Source organism: Ammospiza caudacuta, chromosome 14 (assembly GCF_027887145.1).
Source record: "Ammospiza caudacuta isolate bAmmCau1 chromosome 14, bAmmCau1.pri, whole genome shotgun sequence".
Classification (NCBI taxonomy): Eukaryota; Metazoa; Chordata; class Aves; order Passeriformes; family Passerellidae; genus Ammospiza; species Ammospiza caudacuta.
In genome coordinates this window covers 8,778,553-8,804,800 of record NC_080606.1, presented here as the reverse complement: position 1 = coordinate 8,804,800, position 26,248 = coordinate 8,778,553, and the positions used below count along the sequence as shown (strand labels likewise).

Below are 26,248 nucleotides of genomic sequence, written 5' to 3'. Positions count from 1 at the left end.
ACCAAAACTTGGTGTGTTTCTTTAGCAAAAGGGGATGAGGGGGAGAAGTTTCTATCTTCCAGACATGCCAAGCAAGCTCAGGCTCCTGCTTTACTACAGCTCTGCATGGACAAAGGAGGGGAGAAACTTATATATATATTTAAGGAATCACTGTTGTTATAGCCAAAAGAGGATGCAGGGATAAAAAACAATGCAATACAGATTGTATTGATACCTGGTACCTCTAACAAGGTCCTTCTTCCAGTGCTGTGAATTACTGACTCCCCAGTATTTGGTTATCTCCAGTACCACAGAGCTCAGGGAGATGCACAGGCCATGAGAATCGGGCAATGCATTTCCAAAGACTTTTAAGATGTATTCTAGTGACTGTCTTTGGATTAAATCAGGAATTCTGTCTTTCCTTTTGGCTTTAGCTGAGAGCTTTCACTATCCTTCAGATGCATGAGAGCTCAGGCACCCAAAGGGGCTTGAAAAATCAGTATAAAAATGTCTCCCCACAATAAAAAATGCCACAACCCTCCAGCAGTTGGCCCATTTCAAATCCAATCAGTCAAAGGTAGTTTGCAGCACTTACTGTGACACTGTCACAACAGGCTGAACAGAGTTTGGATAATTGTCACTGTTGGTTTGCACTGCTGGTAGGGCTCTTGTTGCTGTAATTGAGCAGCACTATTCTCTTCTCCCTCCCAATACAGGCTCCACACTATGCAAAGGGGCCCTAAGGAAAAGACTGGTTTATTTGAGGAAAACCCAATTCTTACAGCAAAGCTGACCTTTCCAGGGAGTTGTTTCAATGTACTATTCTGAGTAACAGGGTAAGAATTAATTTGGGGAATTTTAAAGAAAGGTCTCATCCAACATATTTCACAGCAATCACCCACATCTACGGAGATCATATACATTCCCATCTATGGATAAAAGCCTCTTGCTGTAGAAAATTATTTGCCATTTCCTTCATGTCAGTAAGAAATCTGAAGGCACTACCTTTTGTTGGTATTTTCTGACTCCAGTTGTTTTTACAGGTGGGTGCATTACGTGAAGTGATGAGATTATCTATTTGTGTTTGACTTTCACATACTGAGACCTATTTAGTGTATCTTTAAAAGCAAAATGTCACTGCAAAAGATACAACACCAAAACATACCTGCTGCCTCCTGCCCCGAAGTCAGGCCTCTATTTGATAATGTATTGCTGAAAATTTCTTTGAGGACCAATACTTTTTGATCATGAGATTTCCCTATCCAGTCATGGACAAAGTTTGTGGCAATCTTTTGTTCATGCCTTCTACATTTAAAGCAGAAAATGTATTGGTTACTGATTTTATATATATATTTTGCTGTTGCTGTTGTTTTCACTCCAAAGCATCATTGTTTACAGGCAGTATGAATCCATGGCAAAGAAAACTTCTGGGTGTTTTTCTGTATCTTAACTTCTAAACTAAGTGAAAAGGCAAAGAAAACTGGAGAGATGGGGAATCATTACCTTGACCCAGTGCTAAAACCTCTCCAAATCCTCAGGGATCCAGGGTGACAAAATCACTTTCAGGAGAAGCAGCTGCAGCAGGAGGTCTGACAGAAAAACCAAAAGTTTGTTTAAAAATAAAACACAGACACGGAGCTACATGAACACGTATTTACTGCAAGTAGCTCTATGGAAAGCCAAGTCAGATAAATATAAACACTATACAGAGCTTCAAGCCAGTCTCCCAAAACCGCAAACGCGATGTGTTTTACAAAGAAAACAACAGAACAATATTTACAATGGAAGACAAAGCCAGATCAATCAGCCCAACTTTAAAACAGATCTGTGGAGCAGAAATAGCAAATATAATGAACAGTTTCAACCATATATGTTTTAGTTTGTACAGACAATAACTGTCCAATATCAAATTAAATTTACAGGACAAACATTGTTCTATCATTGGTATTTTCGTACTATACAGCAGCATAAACGGGTAGCTGGAAGGTAGTATATATAGTGATATGTTTTACATCATCTGAAAATGTTCTTCCAGCACAATACTGAATAAATTAGTTGCTGTAAACTAAGAGATTCAAAAAGATTGCATATTTATTATGCCGTACCTATTAGTATTTGTACCACTATACTTGAGGTTACCCATTTACTTATTTATTCAGCATGTATTAAATCAGTGCTGTATATTGTACAATGGCAGCCTCAGGGACTCTAATATGAAATAAGTATGTAACAAATTTCTTCAAAACAACCTTTTCCTTTCACATTAAATGTTTAGAACTATCTTCACCAAATTTTGATTTCTTAGAAAAGATGTAAAGCTTTATAAAAAGCTGTCTACGTATTGCATTATTCATTTATGAGACCAACCAACAGCTATATGGCAAGACAGTATCATGGTCTGTAAAAGTGGTCGTGTTTTTAATTCCTGTATGTTTAGCAGCAAGTAATTGTACCAACTGAAACTTCTCTTCCAGAATCAAAAACAGGTCTGTGCTTTTAAACCCTGTAGCAACAGTTTTTCCTGTCACTAGACACTGTGTAAACTGATTGGTACCATGTTTCCTAAAAAAACCCCACAACAATCACCTTGTATTTTAGTGACATGTACATTTCATTACTACTCAGAAATAGATCTGGGTACACGTCACTGAACAATCCAAGCTGACAGTGTCTGATTTGTTACACAAACTGTACCAGCAATGTGAAGGTTGGCTGTTGGAGTGAGGCAGCCTGGCCCATCCGTTGTACAATATACATGTGGAGGATTCCCAGCTGTGTGGTGCAGTACAGCATGAGGATTTGTGTACCACTTTGAAACCCTTTAGCAATCATCAGTGCCTTTTATAATCCATTGCATGTACCAATGACTAGTGTCATGCTCTTTTAAGTTCATAGCAGTGTTAAAAAGCTAAACTCATTTCAACCAAAAAAAAAATTCAGTACAAGAGTAAAGCACTTAAATTGTAGAAAAATCAGGGCTTATTTTAAAAAATGTCAAATAGTCATTGTTCACATTTCTGTCAGTGGGATAAAGACAATAGATGAGCTAACATTTTACTTTATTTCTCCATTATGCCAGAAAGAAAGAACAAAAATAGTCCCAAATTAAAAGTGGGACTTTGGTTGAAAGTAAGATCAATTAGGGTGGTTTCCCTTTAAAAAGCTACAGCTGACAAGTCTAATGCAGAAGTCACAAACATTGGATACGACTCCGCAGTTCTCCATTCGAATCCATGAACAAAAACCTCATTTTACACAATTCATAATTATTAACAAGAACAAAAACAATCTACAAGACAACCAGCCCATTAATCCTACTTTGTACATACCAGAATTCTGAGCAAAAAAAAATTTCCGTTTAAGCTCTGACAGACACTTGACTGAAAAGCCTCTAGCCTATGCTCAAGAAATACCTCTTGTACCATAAAAGCAAAACCTTAAAAAAAAAAGAAAAAAAGGCAGAAGAGGTCTCTTTTTCGCAGACCCGTCCAGTCAACGGGTTCACCCCTCAAGCTAATGTGCACCTCTCCCTCCCTCCTTCTGCCCAGTCACCTGGAAAAATCCTGAACTGCCAAAGTATTTCTAAGCAATACATGTTTTAAGCTAACCACTTGTTAATGTACCAGAGAAGTAAAACCCATGTTAAACAGACAATCAGAAACCAGCTTTGACTTCTCAGAATATAAATTTTTTTAAAAAATTAACAAGAGAGGCAGGAAGAAGAAAGGGACATACAGGGATCTCCTATTAGCATTCACACTGCCTCCCAAATAGATATGACATGAAAGACCAAATTCCATCACCAAAGCACAGCTATGAAAAAACGTCAATTCAAATTAATTCAATTGTAGAGAGCCCGATGTCTGTGAAAAAAACTAATGAGAAGGATGTGTGTCTATGTCCGTGCTGGTGGAAATGAAAGTAGCCGGCTGGAGCTGAGCTTTGCTTCCAAAAGCACCACACAGTTTCTGGAGTCACCAGCAGAAAAGTCTTCTCTTCCAACAATGGTTTCCGTGGCAATGCAATCAGTCTAGAAAGAAGGGGGGGGAAAAAAAGTCAGTGACATTTCAGTTGTAAGTTGTATCAGAGAAGAATGTTTTCTAGGGAGGAGAACACATGGAGCTTATCCACTGCAGGAGTGAGAGCTGCTGATTGCAGAACACAGGTCCTTCACAGAGGGAGGGGACACTCCCAGCTGCCAACCCTCCAGAGATCCTGAGGGAAGGAAGAACCATGGAGCCTGAAACAAGCACTGGAGAACCACTGCAGCCACAGTGACACGTGTACATGGGACAGGAACTGGGGCAGCAGCCAGCCCATGCTGGGACAGCCCATGCTGGGACAGCCCAAGGCTCAGAGCTCCCCTGCACTGTCCCCACTGCCCTGCCAGGACTGTGCAGCACAGAGAGCCCCAGCAGTGCCTCACCAGGTGTGACAGACCCTGCAGCCAACACTCCATTGCCAGCAGGGCACAGATGCAACACCAACACTCCTGCAGTGCCTGCTCCAAGCAGGGAGCAGCAAGTCCTGACAGCTGCGTGCCCTGTCCTCGGCTTTTCAGGAAAAAGCTTTATTTAGTTCTCATTAGAAACACCTCACAGCACACTCGTCCCTTTTTGAAGGAAGTCTCACTGAAAGGCAACACCCAAGTACAAAAGCACACAGCTACAGCCAGCTCCCTTCTTCAGGGGCTCCAAACTGACTGGAAAAGGCAGAAGTCCAAGTGCTTGCTAAAATGAGGGGCAAAAAAATACTCTTGTATTGCAGGAAGGTACAGATGGGCCACGAGGCACAAATGAAAACAGGAGGGAGCCTGCCCTCAAAGCACAACATCAGACTTGCAATTAACCATGCACATGCCAAAGTGAGAGCAACTCAGGAGTTTCCTGACATGGAAGACAAAGTGATGAAGGGCATGCAAATGCTTTCTGCAGTTACATGAACACAAATGAGGAACATATAAAAAGTCACTTTCCAGCTCTCTACAAAACACCTTCCGCTCTCAGCTGAGCCAACATGAACATCAATTTTCAGTCTGGAGGGCTACTGTGAATCACACTCTCCCAGCTGAGACAGACTGGAGACTCTTCCACCATTTCTGTCCTCTCAGGCAAGACTGAGGGCACTGTCCTCTGCCAGGCAGGTGTCTGTGCCCACCTTCTCTCAGGGTTGGAGGTACATACCTGCAGGATGTTTCCCTGCAGTGCAGTGAAGAAGGAAACAGCCAGCTGCTCTCATTGAGTAACGAGTGCAAGAGATTTAGGCTCAAGAAAACAACAGATACAGAAATGTCAGCCACTTTTTCCCTCAAAGCCACACAGTGCCAGCTCTCTCCCTGTTCTGGGAGCTGCCTGAGCTGCAATATGGGAACACTTCATTACACAGCACAGCAATGGCAGCACAGACCCCTGGAACTGAGGAAGGGGTCTCAGGGCTTAATCCTGCCCATGCTCTTCTGGTGGGTCACAAGGACATCAGCCACATCTCACTGCTGAAGATCTCATAGCTCTTCCTTGCCTCTACTCCAAGGATATGCTAAAGAAAAGATGACCATGTAAAGAATAAGCATTATGTGTACTAATGCAAACCTGTATGGTTACTTACAAACCAATCATGAGGCATGCACACACCAACTCCACCCTGTGCTAAAGAAATTCTGACTTCTGTCCAGCTAAAAGTACTCTCCCTCTGAAAGAAATAAGAAAGCTAAAAAAACAGAAAAAAGACCAAAGCTCAGCTGAGCAGCCCTGCCCCATCCCAGCACTCAGCAAGGGCTGCCTGTGGCTCCAGAGACAGAGGAACAAAGGCAATGGCAGGGCTGGCAGCAGTGTAGAAGTATAGAGGGGTGCTTCCACTTCAGGAGAAACTCCCTTTTAATCCTACACAGCCCTCACCAAGGTGCAGGCTGCTGTGTTTCATTTTTAAAATATTTCAGTCATTTCAAAAATACAGCAACTTAGTTCTCCTCAATTAAAGGAAGAAACAGCCAAAATACACCCACAACTTGAGAATTTCCATTTGTGTTATTTCACAGACATCATAAGATCACTACAAAAAGCTATTGCTTGGAACACACAGAGCGTGATGTGGTCAGCAATGGTTTTGTTTTCACAAAAGCCAACTGAAGCTATTATTTCTGAAATAATTTTCCTCTTCAGAAAAATGTTTTGTTGTAAGACCAAAGAATGAAAATATGCACCACAGCTTGCAATGAATCACACCTCAGTGATGCATGCAAGTCAAACATTAAAACAGTTAAAGCTTCTATATTAAACTTATACTCAATAAAAATTAACTTTACCAGCAACCCCCCACCCTTTCCTTGCTGTGGACCTGTAAGCTCACATAAAAGGAACTTCAAAAACTGTCTCTGCTTTTGTCAGGACATTTTTCCTCCACGCCTTCCACACAAGACACACCTGAAAGCTGTTTAACAAGTTATTCTAATCTCTCCAAGCACATCCCCAAAACATTTTGAAGAGCAAAGGCCCAGTTGCTTGAATCAGACAATCCCATATGGCAGAACTCAGTATTTACACCTAAAGTGTTTTGAAAATTTTCATAAACTAATGCCAAAATACATTTAAGATATTTGGAGGGGAAGGGGAAGGGCTTATGAGCAAAAAAAACCCAAGCCTGCTTAAATCCTGAATTTAATTCTCTGAAGCAGCATGGCAACCAATTCTAAAGCAAGAGCATCAGGTATCTCTGGGAAGGACCTCAAACAGCACAGATTAATTGATCAGAAACCAGAAGAAAGCCTGGCACCTCCCTGCAGCATCTCCTCTTCCAAAACTCTGCACATCCTAAACAAGAGCTCATTAATTTCCTGCCTCCATGATTAGAAACTACACTTCAACATGTTTCTTCTCCATTTTTAAGGTAAAACAGAATCGTGTGAACTGTAAATAAACATAAGCGAGTTTCACATAATCACCTACAAGCTGGTGTCATTCCATAAAGCCTTGAGTCTTCCATACATGGAGCTATTGGTTGTCACCACTTCTCTAATCCCCTTATTAAAGCTGGAAATTGCAATATTGCAGTTAGGGCAGTACAGCTGGCTAGTGTCCTGAGTCATCAGTACTTTTTTGGTATGAAAGTATCAAGTGTATGTGTATATATATATATATATATATATATATATATATATATATCACATTTATCATATATCTTTTCTCAGACAGAGAAGGCTAAGAGCAACTTGTGAAACTTGACCACATAAAAGAAAAATATTTCATCTGAAATCTAAGAGGAGACCGAAGTCTTGCAAGATCCCTCCCACAAAGTGCTGCAGCCACCACCATTCCCAAGGGCCACCTCAGGGGTCCAGGCAAAGGCCCACAGGTCACCCAGCAGGAACCTCCAGCATCCCAGAAATGCCCTGGCACAGCAGTGGAGGCTGCAGCCAGGGCTGAGTGGGGTCTGCAGCCCAGCCCAAGGCAGCTGTGCAGTCAGTGACAGAGCAGAGCCCTGGCAGGATTCCCAAACCCCCATCCCTGGAGCTGGGCTGGGTCACGGGGCCTTATTTTCAGAGTTTGCAAAAGAACTTGCACATGAAGCTTCTTGATGGTTCTCTCCCACACCTGAACTGCTTCCATTTTTTCATTAACCAGTTGGTGAAGGAAACCTAATGAGGCCATGCAGTGCTTGAAGAAAACAGCAGTGCTTCTGTGAAGCCGAATAATCTTATTTCAGTCTCAATGTAAGACTCCTTAGACATCAATTTCCTATGTTAATAGTACAGATATGAGAACTGCTGATCAACAATAAAAACCAGATTAACACTTCATACCAGATCCCATATGAATGGATTTAACTCAGCACTGACTGAACAGTAAAGGAAGCTGACAGAAAATGGGATGAAGAAACTCTTCTATAAGATAAACAAATTATGGGATGTGAACTAGCAGAGACAAGAGGGACATTCTCACAGAGTAACCCAGCATTCCCCTGAAGTTCCCAAACACAAATGTCACCAAGTAAAGCTTGGTAGCCAGATCAGACAGAACTTTTTGCAGTGTAAACACACAGCTGTTCCTGGACAGTCACAAGCTCTTCTAAGAAAATCTACAGTCAAAAAAAAATATATATATCTGATAACTGATCATGACAACAAACAAGCAGCAAATAAACCTCTGCAAAAAACCTTTCAAGGCAGCCCAGAAATATACTACTCTAAGTAGTTTTCATTGCATTGCACCCTACACTGGGCTTTTCTATCCAAACTTCAGCTCTATTAATAGATTTTGCACAAAAGCTTCAGCCTTTATTCAAAATTGAGCTCTACTGCTTCAGACTATTGACAATAATACAAACTCAACTTCTTATCAATATTTAATATGGAAAACAAGTCTAGACAGCATCCAAACATTTTCAAAGTTCATCACACCAAATACAGAAGCAGAGTTTGGAAAACTGAAGCAACATTCTCTTCATTACACAATTCCATTTAAATTCATCAGTTTAAGATGGGATCAGATTATAAAACTACAGGCAGCTGTCTGAATTTTGCTGATGAACAATCAGAGGAAAAGGATCACAAGGCAGAAGAGAAACTAAGGGGCAAATATTTAAAGCAGGGTGGCAGCACTGCTGAAAGATGTTCTATTTAAAATTAAGGAACACACTGAGAAAGCACTCTGCAAGTTTTCTATGCAAAAATCACATAGTTTTATAAAAATTAGGGGCAGAGATATAAATCAGCTGTAATTCATTAGATGCAAACCCAGTGTGTTCCACTTGAAAATGTATGAGATGAGAATATACAGAATTTACACTTCATTTCCTCTGAATTATCAAGGCCATACAAGTCAGGACACTTTGAAACATACTGAGAGGTTCTGAGAACACAGCAGACATACCCTAATTCTCTCAAAGAAATCCATCCTAAATAATACCTGTTCTTACAGGAAAGGCTTTTACTGACATAATTCTGCAATTGATTCCTAAAAGGATAAAAGCTTTGCTTACAGAAGATATTAATTTAAGATAATTAAATTATTAAAATCTCCATGTCAAAGACTAAGACAGCTTAATGCTTTCTGGAGAACATTGCTGAAGTTCTCCATTTCCTGAACTTCAGGTTAGGGGGAAATCAGAATTAATCTGATTTATGCAGATCAAAAGCAGCAGAGCAGCCCTAGACATTTTGCACACAGCCACACAATATTCCTGTTGTTCAGGAAAGCACTAAACCCAGCGCAACCTCAGGACACAATGTGGCATCCAAAGCATTTTGTGCAGCAGCCAGGCTGGGGCAGGAGCACAGCAGTGAATTCTACATGGAGCTCTCCCATGGCAGGCAGGCCAGGGAGGGCTCATTTGCCCAAACACTTTCTTCACAAATTAGTGAAAATTTTTCTTTTGCTCCAAATTTTACCAAATCCAGATTCTATCCCATGCCATTATCCTATTTCTTGGAATTCTTATTTTAATGGCATAGCTTTAGACCTTGCTAGAGGCAAGCAGAGTTACTCGAGAGAAGCCAAATTTCTTAATTTGCACCTGGCAGACACCAAGTCTACAAATACAAATCAAAACCTGACCCACTTGCTGCATCCCTCACATGTGAGTTACAGTGCCTGGGTGACCCAAACAAGGCCCTGACACACAGACATCCTCATCTGGCAAGCTCTTCACCTACCTGCTGCCCACCAAGCACATACTCCATGTACTTTCTCCAGCCAAAAACAGACTAATGATGCTCAAAATCAGCTAACTAACATATGCTGAACCTATAATTTTACTGACTTTCCACAAGCAAAAAAAAGCACAAAATTTGGTTAAAGAAAACCCTGCTGCATGACCCACTTTTCACTGGGTAAACTACTTAAACACAGCAATTGGTAACAATATCCCAGAATTGTTCATTCAAAACATGGGTTTGCTACTATTAGTGCTCAGCAATTTTACAAGCTAAAAACCTCTCCCATGCTTTCAGATAATTTCTCCTCACTTAGCAGAAATGCCTTATCTCTTGCAACAGTGGCTTCTTTTCCTGTTGGAATAAACAGCAGGGCTGTTTCTAGGAAGGCTGTATGCACACTCCCTAATGTCATCTCTGCTGCTGATACTATTCCTAGAATTAGTAAACTTGCCTGCAGTTTTGGCAGAGGTCTAATACCAACTCAAATTGCACTGGACAGCTTGACAAGAAGTTGTTGGAGACTTTTTTGAGTTTGTTTGTTTGGAGGTTTTAAACTAAATTTCTATTACAATATAACACAACAACACTAAAAATTTACTGTTTTCCACCTCAAAATACACATTTCAAAACTTCAGATTTTTATGTTGCAAAAGAATCAAAAAAAAAAAAGGTTTTGCTTTTGAAAAAGCATTCTCTCAGCAAGTGTGTGACTTACTGCACCTGACCTGAACCACAAAAAATATGGGTAAATTTTAGCCAAAAAAAACCAAAGTTGTTTGTGTGGCTTCTGAGAATACCACCTGCTGCAATTCCCTCTGCTCCTGTGACAAAGGTCAGGAGCCCTGAGTGCCAACAGAGAGGAATATTTCCTGTCTGTGCTCTTGCTGCAAAGTGGGCATTATGAACTGTCTGGAAACAAACAGGAGAGAAATGAGCCACAGCAAACACCTCTGTGCACACAGCCCTACAAACAGGAGAGAAACCAGCCACAGCAAACACCTCTGTGCACACAGCCCTGCCTCCTGCATCCAGAAAGGACTTGGAATATTGGAAACTTTCAGTAGTGCAGAGAGAACTCCTGCAAGGTGTGACACAACTTCCCAGTGAGGAACAGACTGGTAACAAGAACCCTTCAGCCTGCAGAGAACATAACAGGAAATTTTAAAAGCCCAGATTACAGCACAGGTCCACACTGCATGTGGTACAACACTCTGGACAAGCCTAAGGCACAGAGGGCACAGCATCTACACAATCCTAAGTGGCCTGGAGAAAAAAGATAAGATTTGTTATCTCTTCCTCTGCACAAACCAGGGGCTGCCAAACTAAGCTGGTGCAGAGCAGGGTCCAAAATGCACAGAGGACTGCAGGCAGCATGTCCTGATGGACTGGGGGCTGCTGGGGATACAAGGAGTTTACACAGGATCAGAGAGAGATTGGAAAAGTACTTGGATTAAAGAATTATAAAACAGACTTGAATTATAAAACAGACAAACTTCATTGGGCCCAAGAAATCCCCCAAGCTGGGAAAAAAAAAAAAAAAAAGAAAATCAGAGGCTTGGGTGTGTGTTTGTGGGAGGTATTGTACACACATTATACACACCTGCCCTGCTCTTCCTCTGCTGGGTAGTGTCTGCTTGCAGGCACAGGTCTGGGGCTGGAGTGAGCCAAACTGCTCTTAGGAACACAAGCAAGAGAAAGGGCAGGGTCACTCATGACTAATGAAACAGCTCCCCACCTTCCAAACCACCTTTCCCAAAACTTCCTTTCTACATGAGTTTCACCTGTTGCAATTCATCCCTTCCCTCTTCTCAACCACTTTAGACCTCAACACCTGCAAGTATTCAGCACCACCTTTTTCTTTCACCTCTAGTGCCATAACTGATTGTCAAAGGCAAAAGTTACTACACAGCCAAATACCTACACAGTTACACACCTGTGCAGGCTCATGTGTGCCAGCACAGAAAAATAAACAGATCTTTGCTATCAGTCACTCTCTGCTATCACACAGAGCAGTGGCACGCATCAATTTTTTACATTTCCTAATTTCTACATTATTGACTCTCCATTAATATTAGGACACCCCAAAGCCTGACTCACACAGGAGTGGAAAAGAAAGGTTCAGATTGGACTGCCTGTGTGAAGCAACATCTTCTCAAACCTCAGGACATGCCCAAGAGCCAAGGATTGCACTTTCAGCTTCCAGGAGCAGTTTGGGAGCTGACAAGGACAGAGTTAAACTGACTCTAAACACAGACAACATTTAATCAACAGTGTCCAACTCTTGTTTAGGGTCTGCCTTATGGAACACATCAACATTAATACTTCAATCACTCATACACTCAACAGTGAATCAAGCCTTGATGCTGCCACCACTTCCAGATTTACCCACAACCACTGCAGCATTGGTTCAACCTGATCTACAGACACAGAAATAAAGGCACTTTCTGCAGTGAAAGTGACTGTGCTGCACTCCAGCCTCTACAGGTGTCACTCCTGCAGCTGACAGCACCCAGCAGCAATGAGCAGGTCCCATGCAGACCCAGAGATGGGCTCCAAATGCTCTGGGACATTGGTTACAAATCCTAAAGGTGACTATCTTCCAAGCCCCACTGTGCCTTCTCTCCAATGCTAGAATAGAAGACTGCCTGAAACTCAGAGATGCCACCTAAAAACACCCCAAGAACAAGCTAGTAGTAATGGCAAGGCAGTTCCACCAGCTTGGCTGCTTCTGGAGGAAAGTCTCCCCAAGAACAGAGGCCCCAGTCCTCAGACACCACATTATCTGCCCAGGGATGCTGCAGTGGGTGGTCCTGTGTTCTGGTATGCATACCTGCTCACACCAAATCTACCAGCCACGGGTCTGCAGGAAAATTAACTTACAGAAAGGAAAAATAAATAAAAACAGGAAAAAAAATCACATTCTACATCTAAAAGGGAGAAGTAAACACTGGGACGTGTTCCTAACTAAGAGATACATGTTGGCCCACATTCCTCTTACCAAGATTAATATCCTGGCCAGTGTTCTGACATTCACCTCATCCTTTTCAAGTCATTTAAACCATTACAACACTGCCTTCCCTTGCTCCCTGCCATGTGCATACCCTTCCAAGTGCCTACACCAGCTTCCTCTCCTATAACCACTCTCAGCAGCCTTTTATCTCTTCCAGGCTCTTATCTGGACTCTGCCAATGGCAGCAGCCTTGATCTCTTATCTTCCTCTCCACCCCAGCACATTAGGTTTCATCCATCTCTTTAGTTTCATCTTTAAATTGTAAGCTCCTTAGGAGAGGGACCAACACATTTACATTTGTGGCACCATATGGGGACCTCCATCCTGTCTACCTGTTCAGGTTCCACAACAAGTAGAGATCCTGTCTGGAGCTACATGCTTTCATGAACACACTGTTGTAATAATGTCTGAATGACCTCAAGATCAAATCTGTTCGTTTTTTCAGCTCATTTCTAACTGATTTCCTGTTCATCACAATCTGCAATTTAAAAACATCTTGTTCTACAAACACCTAAACACAAATCCCACCCACCCAAAAAAAAATCACACAGTGAAATATAGACAAAAAAGGCCTCCCAAAGCATTTCACACAAAATTTCAAACAAAAAACAAATGTTGTTATGGAGCAATGTACTACTGGAAAAGCAAAGAGCTTACAAACTGTTCTAACAGATAACTAAAGATTCAAAATAATTCCATACAGGAAACAGAAATGCCAGCACCTGTCAATAGCCTGAACAGGGGTTTCATACAAATGACCTATCCCACAGCCCACAAGAAAAGCTCTGCTTGGGCTGGTATGCAATCGGGACATATTTATCCATGATACAACATCTGCTTCACTGTCACTAAGAACTTCCCAAACTCCTGCTAGCCTAAGAGATCTGGGTAACAAGAAGCACTAGTTTCCAAAAAATCCTTCAGGTTCAAGCTATCCAGCAGGAAAAAAAGTTACATGGTTAATTCATCTGGTCAACAAGAACCTAAACAAAAAAGCAAACTGGGTCAGCATGAGTACAGGAACAGAATCACACTATTCCCTGTGGAAGGAGAATATCCCTCAACAGTGCCTCAATAAATTCAGAAACCAATTTTAATAGGTTTTTTGCAGCCCTTTTAATATTACTTCCTACAATTTTCAGAAGAAAAAAAAAAAGGCATTTTGATATTCTCCATCTTTCTGCAAAATTCTGTTCTAATAAAAAAGGAACCTTCCTCCAAGTAGGCAGCATATTTATCAGCCTTTCATACCCTAGCAAAAAGGAAGTACTATTCTTATCTATTTATGCCCTAAATAATAATTCAGTTTGGTATTTATAGAAGTTCATAACATACATATACTATGCAGTGAATACAACCCCTATTTACCTTTAGTAGTAATTTATTAAAGTTTTCAGTTTCCTTGAGTCACATTAAATTGTATCTTTACCTTGGAATTACAGCCAAATCTTAACTATAGTAATTTCAGTATAAGCCACTTCTTTCAAACACCCTCTCTTCTTGGAAGAATAAAAAAGATTAGACCTCACACTTAACTCACGAGTCACTGGCACAGAAAACACATGTATACACACAGGTGCAGTCTCAATGGTTTGCATCCAACCATAGATCTAAATCAACAGAAAAATAATGTCTGGAAACAAGCAAAAGCAACCTCTGGCCCTTAAGATACAGCTCATGGCTTGAAGAGGGCAGAAAATTCTTGCTAAGTCTACTAACCCTGTTGCTCCTGGGGTAATGCTTCACCTGAAGCAAAATCTCCACAAATCCAAACACTTAAATATGTTCAAGATCATTTAGATAAGATACTTAGGAACACCTCTGAAATGCCTTTGATGAGTCAGGCTCATTTACCTTTGTCTTCCCACTGCCCTCAAGTATGTCAGAAATCCCTTCCTGATCACAGCTCTGCCTCTCAAGTAAATCATAACCCATCCCTAAGCTTGAGTGACCTTCACAGAGTTGCAGGTCTTGATTAAAACTGGAACACACTTCTCCATTTTTCCCTTGTCACTGCCTAAACCTGCAAGACAACAGTGCACCCTGTGCAACTTGTATTCTCATAGGATTGTTGAGAATATTTAGAACATGAACTGAAAAAAGTTAAAGAGCAAATTTTCAGGGTGGACCATCAAGCAGCTCTCCAGCCAAGTTACTGCACACCATTTAAGGTTGTGTTGTAAGACAACAAGCCATTTTAAAGAGAAAACAGCAGTAACAGTACATCCTCAGGCTCCAGAGTTTGACTCTCTCACACCTGCCTTCCAGTTTTATCACTCCATTTTCCTTTGAGCTGAAGAATGCCACATTTGATCACAACAGTAGCTAAAATAGAACTCTGGAATTTGTTTCCTTCTTCAGCTCAGAAAAACAAACTTGTTAGTGCAATCAACAGAATTCAGCAAGGTTTTGGGAGCACCACAGACCCACAAACAGAGCACACACACACCAAGGTACAACACAGTACTATAAGCTCTTTTTAGTACCACCCAAAACCTCAAGGTATAAATCCTCCCCCGAGCAATCAAAATGACGAAAACGTATTAAAGATCCTTTCATAAAAAAAAGACCATATGCAGAGAAAAGCAAACCCAAACTCTACCTACTGCTAACATACCACTGGACATACAAAAACCCCAAAGAAATACCTAGTGACAAACCAGCCCAGTAATCACATGCTGGAACACAGCCTCTGGAAAGACCAAAGAGCGCTGCCCACCCTCTGCAGCTCCAACCTGCTGCCCCAGCAACAGGGGAACAAGGGGCCCTCAGACACCAAGGAAGGAGGGGAAAATGTGAAGCTGTAGAGGGAAGAGTGAAAGGGTAATAATGCATTTAAGATTTCAACAGAAGACTTTAAAATAAAAACCAAAAGAAACCCAAAAACAACCACAAAAAGCACTCTGAACCCATGGTGGATTACTCCCAGACCTCCCTGCATCCTGCAGCCAATGCTTTCACCTACTAGACAGCTACAAGGGAAAGGTTTTAGACTTCCAAAAAGACAAACGTCACCATCAGCTGCAACTATGGATCTGAAGTCTGGAAGGCTGATTTCCAGAAGTATTTCAACACTGATTCCAAGTAAGCATTCTCTTTCAGTGGCAGGGGAACATTCTTGTCTCAGACTTTCTCACCAAAGTACCAGTAAAACTGAACTGATTCTTGGTCAAATATGTCATAATTAACTCACTCCCACGCCACATGGCAAAAATCTGTTCTGCCTTCAGCAGCTCACATACTACTCAAGAAGAAATTACTCAGGGTATTTTTAAGCATAGCTGCAAGTTACCCAATATTATTAAAGTGGCATCTGTTACAGCAAGATTTAAATGGTTTGAGTTGTTTGGGTATTTTTAAGAATTATTATCCCAGCACTACTTCAAAGATGTAGGATACACAGCAGCATTTGGATGTGCTGCAGTAGAGTTCGTCGAATTATTTTTAAATGGGCTCCTGCCTTAAGTATTCTGCCAATACAGAAGAGCCTCAGTTTGAAACAAACTTTAAACCACTACTTAGAAACCCAAAACGAGTGGTTATTTGCTTCATAGCCCATAAACTGTAATTTACTATATTAGTAATAGCTAAAACTTTCAGCTTCTGAATTTCTTAAAGTATATACTGTTCCTTATATTCTTTCAGATTTTGCATTTGAAATATGCAAGTTACCAGAAAGGATTTGGACAATTTGAAACATAAGTTTTGCTTTACAGCTGTTGTTGTTTTCCTTCCTCTCAGCTTCCCAAAGTATACACAGCACTCTCACCCGGTCTGGAACAGGAGAGATTCAAAAGGTGAGGAACAATTATGTTATAATCCTGCACTTCACAGAACATCTTAAATAATAGCATAGTGCTAGAATATCAGGTAAGCACCACAGAGTAGCAGATAAGATTGAAGAGTGGGTGTAAAATAGCTGAGCTGCTATTAAGCTGAACATTACATTTACTCTAAACAGCAACAGGTTTTAGAGTCCAGGGTATCTTTGAAGGTATAATATTTCTAATTAAGACTGAAGAAACTTGTATAATACAGGACTCATTATGCATTTTATTACTGCCCATTCTCATTATCCTGCTTAGTTTCTACAAGGTCCAATAACAAGGTATACATTAGCTAAGCCCTGTTTGAAGTAGCTTTAGTGTTCTGTACTCCTAGCACAAAATGTCATGACTCAGATTCATGTAATCAAAACTGCAAACCACTTGCTTCAATATTGTGTAACAATTTCATGATGAAATTGTTTTGCTAATGACCTCCTTAAACTGCAAGCATTGAAAATCAGTATCTTATATTCTTATTATCATTATCAACTAAAACCTGAGCTCAGCTTTGCCTAAGCCCCTAAAAAAAGTTTAATAACAAGTCAGGCCTAGTTACCATTCCACGTTTGTGCCCTCCCCCTCCTCCATACATGTCATGAATGGAGAAGGGGAAAACAAAAAGTTTGATTCACATCAGTGAACCTGAACCAAAAGTAGTTTGGGTATCACAATGAGGGAGCAGTGATGCACTGGAAATCACTCCCCCACCCTCGGCAGCTTGGAGAACACAGCTGAGTCACAGAACACAATATGCCACTTAAGCAAACAAAAACAAAAAGCAAACAGTCCAAAGCTGGGAAGTGTTTTCTTCCACTAAAACTGTGGTTCAGGGAGAAGAGATGAAGTTCTCTACCTGTCAGAATTTTATACAGATGGGATAGCTCCTTTCTAGGAAGTTAAGGGTAAATACATCTGCTAAATATTTTCCTTAAGAATGGATTTACCTACCAGAGCACTTTTTCAGGCAGAGAGACTGAAAAAGTGAGATGCAGTAAGAAAGACAGCATACAGTTCTGCTAAGTTTTAAAAATATAAGTATTAAAAATATAAATTACCTAAAGGCATACTACATCTCTTCAGGAGACAAGAGGTTTAAGACTGAAGCTTTATTTTCACTACTTATTGGAATCTGAAAATGTTTTTCTGGATTACAGAAAACTTCTTAAATATTAAAATAAAAGCTTTATTACCATAGAAACCAATAAGCTGTTTAAAGAATACAGACTCCTAAAACTGTGCTTGCTCAGAGACATGATTTCATATGTGAAAATAAACAGCTTTCCTTATAATCAAGAGTTTTAAGTCATTCCTGAAAAACAGACATACACCACCAATTTGCAGAACTAAATTCAAGTCTGGTAAGCTGCTTTTAGCCTGGACTATTCCAAAATCTGTTCACCCTTCATGAGCCCCTACAAGTGATAAGTGTCCACACCCCATCTACCCTCCTGCTATACACCAGAAATATTTTACACTGCCTTCACAGAAGACTGTTAGGCCTTGTATAATTTTGTGTTTCTCATTAGGACCATAAAGCTGTTTGATTTCCTGGCAAAGCCCATGCTTTTTGCACAGAACTGTTTCTGCCTCCTTTTAATGCATTTCATTTCCAGAAAACTTCAATTCCCAACAAAAGCCAGCAGCTGTTATGCCTCTCACTCCTCTGCAATTTGTAATAGGGAAGGAAAAAACCCCAAGTACAGGGCTGTAGATACTTTGCTGCAGCAACAGCAAGCAAAATGCTTATCATAAACACAATTTTTAAACACAGTATCTCTTGTAAAATATTTTTCAATGTAGTATTTACAATACAGCTAAAAGGAAAATATATTTGTTCTTTTTTCATCCTAATTATGTAAAAAAAATACTTTATAATACAGATTTTAGTCATATGAGGGGAATAAGAACAAGTTTAAAATTCTGCTGGTTTTGGAGGTGCTTTAAAAAAAAAACATGAAAAAACAAACACAAATTAGCTGCAGCAATCAGTGTGCCTCTGACTGCAGATTTAGCAGACAAATCTTTGAAGTGCTGAAAGACTGACTTTGGAAGAAAGCACTTCTTGGACTGGCAACTTTCAACGTCTTCTAAATTTGATTCCAACCAACAAAACAAAGCAGAGGAAAAAAAACCACTAAGGCAAACCACACATTTCTGAGCAGCCCCAAGCAGTGCTGCCAGACTCTGAATGGCATGCGAGCTGAGTCAGGCTTCTACTTTCCACTAGTAAAAGCTACATAATTTTAAGCTCCTGCAATACCTTCTACCTTTAGAAACTTCGTTTTAAATCAAAACTAGAAAAAAAAAATCCTTTCAGCATTCAAGATTGTAACTAAAAATATTAAAAATGTAAAAGTCAGCAGCAGCCTGCCCCCTTACTGCTTTATCTGTGGACAGAGTAGACCAGTATCAACGTCCAACCATGATTAAATATTTCCTCCTGGTAACCAACAATTACTGACTATATGTACATTTGCAAAGAGGGGAAAGCATCATTTCCAACAAAAATGGTTTTCTACCAGAGAGTGAATGACTGTAAGGAGTTCAGTGGGTCACTGGCACCAAAGCCATGACTGTTCCTGCAGAGTTCCAGCACAGCACTCACAGACACGGCTGCTCAGCCGGGGGACATGCAGTGACACCACTGATCACTGGCTTTGCTCCCACCGTGAGAGCTTATCACATCAACAGGACTGCCCCTCCTCTTCCCATACTCTTCCTCCCCACCTGCAACACCTTTATGTTTATGCACACTTCAAACTGCATTACCTTACCGCTGGGACAGACACTGAGAGCCTGAAAGGCAGCAGCCTCCCCCAGCAGGTCTCAGACCTTGAAGCCACTGCTCAGAGCCTGCTCTTCCTCAGCCACAGGCATCCCTCACCTGCTACATAAAAGGCACATCCCAGGGAAAGGTGACAGCTCAGCTGAGCCCTAGGTGGTGAATGTGAAGGCCATGAGCTGCCTGATCCCCCCTCCACACTGGTCAGCCAAGTTCTCAGGCTTCTCCAGAGAACACAAAGATGCTGTGGGGACCAAAGCTCAAAAGCAGCCACCAAACCTTCAAGGGAAAAACTTCTGTTTACATAAGATTCAGCTAAATAAATCTGAGCAGATTTGCACATTAAAAAAAGCTGTAATATGTATTTCAACTACATTAAAAAGAAACATTAAATATATTTAAGCCTCCAATTTAGGGGTCTAAACCAAATTTAGCCATTTTGAGGTCTTAAATAACAAAAATTTCAGTTCAGGAAAAAAAAATGAAGAGTCATCTAGTTCCAAGAAGGGAAAAACAGCTAAACAGAAGCGAAGAAAAGAGCTACTATAACCTCAGGACAAGAATTCACAACATGAAATACCATTAATGCTTATGCTAGCAACATTAATTAAAGGGAAAAAAAAAAAAAGGCAGACGACAGTTTGGTAACACCCCTGACTGCCTAGAAGAGACACATAAATGCTTTAGGCCAAGGACCACATCCCCTCTCACTGCTGTTCAGCGGTTCAGATGCTGCACTACAACAAAACTGGTTGTACTAGAATAACACAGGAGATTATAAAAAGCATTTACCCCACTCTGAAGACAGCACTAAGCAGACAATCTAATTCCTATGGTTAAGCAAGCATGAAAGGAAAGTGCTTTTAAAGTTACAAACCTTTTCTTGCATTACACTTCAGCCCATCTGATCTGCTGAAATCTATGCTTACATAAGCTCCACTGTCCAAACCTGAAGTACCATTTTGGAGATGGCAAGCTGGCGCTGTAGTACTCGCCTCACAGCTTAGAGGGTCATCACGTAAATTCAGAGCAATGTAGTTTAAGCCATTCTGAAATCCAGTTGAGGTATCCCTGGACATTTTGTTTTCCTGACCATCAGAAATGTTTTCATCCGGTTTCAACCAAACGTTGTCGAATGAGGCAGAGCTGTGTCTTTTGCTACTGTCAGTAAAGAAAGAGGCTGAGGTGGTCACAGTCCCAGCAGAAGAGAACGTCTCAGAACTGTGTCTCCTCCTGCCTTGAGGGTCAGCTCGAATCACCTTCGGTCCTATAGGAGGGTCAGAGCTAGGGACAGAGAAGCTACTGCTACCAGCATATCGATCAACAATGCAGAGTCTATTAACGATGGAAGAAGGACTGTCCATCTTTCCAGCACTGTCAGATTCAGTGGCAAATGGCCTTGGTGGTGTGGCTGCCATGTTGAATGTCATCTCAGTGTAGTCATCAGTCCTGTTACTTGCTGTGCTAACACATGCAGCACCAAATGAAAGCCTGGCATAGTCAGAGTTTGGTTGGTTTCTAGGAATACTGGAGTTTGCATAAATTGAAATATCTGTCAGAGAGTTCGACAGTTCCTTCGCTGCTTTCGGTGACTGCACATCCAAGTCAACACTCATGTAATCAGAGAGAGGTGACTGCCTGTGGTCACTGCTTGAGCCCAGAGATGATGGAGATCCTTCTGCAGATAAGGAATAGGGCGTGTTACTCGCCTTCTCATTAAAATCAATATTGATGTATTCACCAGGGCTGGCTGGCTCGGGTGGGACTGTGCGATCGTACATCCTGGGGATGGTGTTACTCCCTCTCGTGCCGAGGGGCAGACGCGTGGGCCTGGCAGCCCTGCTCTGCCCGAGTCCTTCATCAGAACCCTTCAACGTCGGCAATTTAGAGATGCCATTAGCCAGAGTCTCACTGCTGACCCCCTTTACGTTTTCTGGTGCACCATACAAGAGTTTTCCAGGTGAAGACATTGGAACATATTCACTGTGGTCACCATTTTGTCCTGATAACGCCTTAAAGCTTCGGGGCAAAGAAAAATATGAACTAAAACCTTTGGAAACAGAAGCAGTATGAATATAATTTGAATCACCAGGGTGCTTTGGAACTGAATTGCCAGGTGACATATCCATGTACTCGTTGTTTACAATCTTCTCATTACTTCCTTTAGAAGCAAATCCAGTCAAAGGACTTCGTACAGGTGAAGAGCTGCCCTTTGGAAACATCATCATATAGCCTCGGGAGTCGACCTGAGATGGTGACCAGGAATTGTTAATCTGTTTTGGAACAGACATGCTTTTAGGAGTCATTGGCAAATAATCGCTGGTGCTGGATAGAGAAGATGCAACTCCCGGCATCATTGGCATGTACCCATCATCCCTGGCTTTACTCCTGCTTTGGTTACACATGGAATCAAGGTTAGTGTCACTGTACTCCAATTCATGGTTATCTTTCAATTTTGGTGTTTCAGAGTAAAGTAATCGTCCATGATTTCCTGCAGAATCTTCATCCAACAAAGCTGTAGTTTGCGTTGTCTTCTGCTGCACTGCCACAGAATTTGGCTTTGTTAGAGAGTAAGCTCTTTTCCTGAAGCATTTCTCAGCCTCCATATAATCATCTCTTGAGCCATCATCCCCCTGTTGCTTATTCATGGACATGTACTCACTCAGACAGTTCTCCTCTCTGATAGGTGGTGTGTTTCCCAGGGAATCTGGTGTATTACTCCTCACCCTAAAGTACCTGAAATCTCCAGGGCTGGAGCCATACTCATCAGAAGAGATGAATCCCCCATCACTTGGGGAACCACAAACAGACGAGCTCGAAGGCCTGGTCAGCATGTCCGAAGCAGAACCATGGCCACTGCTGGAAGAAACACTGATGGGACTTGTGGTAGAGGGAAAATGAGAAACAGGCAGCGAAGCAGACCTGGTGTGGTAAGATGAGCTGAAAGCGGCTCTCACGTACCTTCCACTCCCTTCTTGCCGGCCCAGATTCATCCTTGCAGTATTCAGGTGTATCAGGCTCCCAGTCACTGACCTAAAAGGTCTAGTCATGGTTCCCTCTCCTTCACTGGAAGTTCTGAAGCGATAGGAGTTGTTGCTTTTGGTGGTAGGAGGAGTGCCTCCAACAACGCTCTCAGTTCTAGATCTTCTCTGCAAGCCTGTCTGGCTGGGGGGTAGGTTGCCCAAGTGCCTTCTGGTGGTGATGAAGGATATGGGATTGGTACCGCTGCCACCACCAGAAGACTGGCTCTTGCTTCGGGGCCTGAACTCTGCAAAGGCCTTTAGAGCTTTCATCGTATCCAGAAAAGTCTCGTGCATATTTTGGGCAACAACCGAATCATCCACTTGCATCCAGAGCTCCCCAGGCCCAATAGAGGCAGATCTGCCCACTTCAATGAAGAAGAAGTTCTCTGAGTGTCCGCAGCGGCGAATGTTCATAAGCTGCAAGTGAACAGAGGGCACCTCCGAGTTCAGCTTGACAAGGTGGATGGCCTTGCTGGAGAGGCACAACCTGTACACTCCAGTGAGGTTTTTCGTTTGTCCCAAGCCTTTGGGCTTCACATTGACCTGCCACACCTCCTTGAACACGGTGCCAGGCCTCAGGGTGGCCCCGTAGTGCTCATCATCCTCATCCACCTGCTGATCGGCATGGTCCTCCTGCTCCAGGAAGCCCCTCTTGCTCTGATTCATGAGCTCGCTGATGGCCTGGTACCAGGCCTCCTGCTCGGCTTCGTTCTCGGCCAGCATGGCGAAGTACTCGTCCTTGGTGTACAGGGCGATGATGTGCTTGTGCTTAGCGTCGGCGCGGCGGCTCACGGTGAAGCACTGGTACAGGGGGATGACCCGCTTGGGCGGGGGGCAGCACAGCGCGGCCGCCCCGCCGGCCCCCGCCGCCCGCAGGCTGCTCTTGAACTTCTTCTCGCTGTCATAGTACTCCAGGCGGGCGGGGGCCAGGTGGCTCTCGGCCCGCAGGACGAAGTAACGCTTGTGCCCGTGCTTCTGCTTCCGCAGGTACCCGCATTTCCTCACGTCCTCGCCGGCGCCGCGGCCCGCCGGGGGGGGCTGCCCGCCGCGGCCCGCCGAGGGAACGGCCCGGCCGGGCAAGGGGGCGGCCTCGGGCGCCGGGCACAGCGAGGCGCTGGGCGAGCGCCGCAGCAGCAGCAGCAGGTGGTGCGGCTGAGGGGACGGGCAGCGCCCGCCCTCGCCCGCCGCCGGCTCCCCCTCGCCCGCCGCCGCGCCGAGCACGCCGGGCTCCTGCTGGGGCGCGGCTCCGCCTCCCGTGTGCCGGGCGCCCGGCTCCTCCTCGCCGCCGCCGCCGGCCGGGCCATTCATCCCGCTCGCCATCTTAGGGGCCACGCAGGGTCTGGTGCCGCCGGGGACGCGGCACAGGGCGGGCAGCGGGAATCCGCGCTCACCGGAGAAGCGCCCCGTGCATGGGAAGCGGGCGGTGCCTCCTGCGCCCCCAGCCCGATCCGCGCTCCCCCCGGTTGCTCCGGCCACTCGCACTCACGGGCGGCGGCGGCGGCACCGCGGCGAAAACATCACGTGACTCCGCGGAGGGCGGGGCGGCGGCGGGCGGGGCGCCCGGCGCGCGGGGCGAGGGGACAGCGGCGAGCCGACCGGGCCGCGCGCCAGAGTGGCAGTGGCAGAGCCAATAGGAAACGGCAGTCCTTAGGCAGCGAGCCAATCAGCGGGCGGCGCAAGGAGGAGAGGCGGGCTTCGCTGCGCCCTGCCCGGAGAGGCGGGGCTATGAAGGACGGACAACACGGCGGGCCAATGGGAGGCGGCGGCCGCCCCGGGCTGGCCGCGATCTGCAGGGGTGTTTCCTGTGCTGGGGAAAGAGGCGGGGCCGACCGTGATTGGCAGGAGTGTTGAGCGGTCGGTCCGATAGCCAATCCGCGCCTCACACACACAGACGGGGGAGGCAAGGCGGGGGAGCTGTGTATTCGGCGGCGAGAGTAAGGGGGAAGGAGGGGCACTGAGAAGATGGGCAGGCCGTTTGCCTAATCAGCGCAAAGCCCCGGCTGACGAACACTACCGGCTGACGTTGCCTTCGCCCAGTTCCTTTGGGGCGGGGCCCGCCCCTAGCGCGCGGAGCTGGCGGCGGCTGCCATTGGCCGGGGGGGAGGGCGCGCGGGGGGGTTGGGGGCGGAGCTCTCGCCGCAGAGGAAGTAAACAACTCGCCAGCGCGAGCGGCCGGTGCGAAGGCGGGCGGCGTGAGGGGCTGCGCGTGACTCCCCTCAGGGCGCCACGTCCGACCCCGGGACTCTGCCTCAGTCGCCCTCACGGACCCCACAGATCTTCTCAGCCTCCAGAACCGACTCACAATACCCACAGACTCTGTCATAGCCCCCACACAGCCCCTCAAAAACGTCAAAGACTTACAGCCCCTCTCAAAGCCCTCACATTCTCTCATAGCCTCCTCAGAATCCTAACAAGCCCCCACAGCACCCTCAGAACCCTCACAGCCCTTTCATGCCCCGCTTCCTGCGCTGGCAGAGGCAGCGCGGTGTTGGTGACGTGCAGTGGGTTGTTTATTTTCGAATCGCTGCTGTGTCACCCTTGTCTCGGTGCGGGATCGCCCGCCGCCAGTCGCGGTGGGTGACAATCCGCGTTACTCCCGTGACCGCTGTGCGATCATTGCCTGTGGGATCCGCGTTGGCCAGTGACATAATTCTAGGGTTTAAGTCAAAATACGAAGAGCGAAGAGCAAAATCATTCTGTTTCACGTTAATGGGCATTTCTGTGACGTAAAAATCTCCTCTGCCTTTAGATTAATTGCATTGATAAAATACAGCACTGGATGTTATTACATGTACGGCTGCCCCACCATTTCAGAGGCAATGTTGGAGGGCGGGGAGCCACTTCCAGTCCTCTCCCCACTTCCCCAACACTTTTTTCCTCTGGTAATTGACTCCTCCTTTTGCCCGCTCACCGATGTCCTGACATAGGACACTGCCCAGGTAGTGGGCAGAGCACACGGCGGTGACAGCCCTGAACCCGAGCCATGTTCCTGTGCCGTGGTGCGGGGTGCGTAAACTGCAGGGGAGGGCAGGGTGTTGGCCACGGATGCTGTTCCTGGTGCCTTCTCACTCCTAATAAAAGCGTCCCTGCCCTGCCAAAGGTACGTTTTATTTGAGTTAGGAGACTGGTATTTGTGTACCAGTCATGTCAAGTGTAAAAATAATCCTTTTCCTGTAATACAACAGCAAAGATAATTTCCCTAGCCAGTAATTTTGACCACATGTCTCTTTACTTTCTGTCTTGATCTGCTTTCAAGGTCATTCTTGGACTCCCTCCCCTGTGATTCATTATGAGATGACAACTCTCAACAATTCCTGACACCAGCTTCCATCACCCACTTGTTTTGTTTTGGGATAAATAGCTCTATGTTTTCTTTCATTCTCCCTTTCAGGTGGGGAAAAGATATTTTTTGAAGTCCAGTAACTCAATTTGAAAGCTGACATGCCAAGCCTTGTACTTGCTATATTGATTGTTCATGTCTCTTTTTCTTTTCATAATTCTCTATTCACTGCCTGCTCACAGTGTTGAAGCTGCACTCTTTTGGTTTATGTTTTTACATCATCTAACATAGCATATTCCTGTACATGATTAGTGGTCCTAAGTGTAATGGCAGTACAGTAAATAGGTTGTAACTACAGAAATTTATTTATTCCCAAAACGAGAATTATTAACACTAGAAAACTGAGATTAAATATAGTTTTTAAAGCAATTCAGACATGTTGGCACAAAAATACACAACTAAACTCCCCATTAGTTAATGGTGTCATGAATTAACTATACAATTATATTGCATTATATATACAATAGCCCTTGGTAGAACTAAACTGGTTTCTGAAGATGAATTCCTTTTATTTTTCATTCTTTTCTACCCGGTCCATCAGTTGGGTGAGGCTGAGATTTCCATAATTGTTTGGGTTTCATTCTGTACTTTTGCATGAAAATTTAAAGTGGTTTTAAATGTATACAGCAAGGTGAACT

General features: G+C 43.9%; 1 protein-coding gene across 1 annotated transcript; it reads right to left on the bottom strand.

The window, feature by feature from the left end:
* Nucleotides 1-1,618: 1,618 nt before the first annotated feature.
* On the bottom strand, nucleotides 1,619-23,649 carry IRS4 (insulin receptor substrate 4). Its single transcript, XM_058813853.1, has 2 exons — nucleotides 20,125-23,649; nucleotides 1,619-4,009 (listed from the first exon to the last, which is right to left on the bottom strand). Exons 1-2 carry the CDS (start codon nucleotides 23,588-23,590, stop codon nucleotides 4,005-4,007), a joined length of 3,471 nt encoding a protein of 1,156 aa, XP_058669836.1. The 5' UTR covers nucleotides 23,591-23,649; the 3' UTR covers nucleotides 1,619-4,004.
* Between the last annotated feature and the right edge of the window lie 2,599 nt (nucleotides 23,650-26,248).

Bases quoted from the DNA above. Each gene is read 5' to 3' on its own strand.
- IRS4 (XM_058813853.1), bottom strand. From the start codon at position 23,590: ATGGCGAGCGGGATGAATGGCCCGGCCGGCGGCGGCGGCGAGGAGGAG.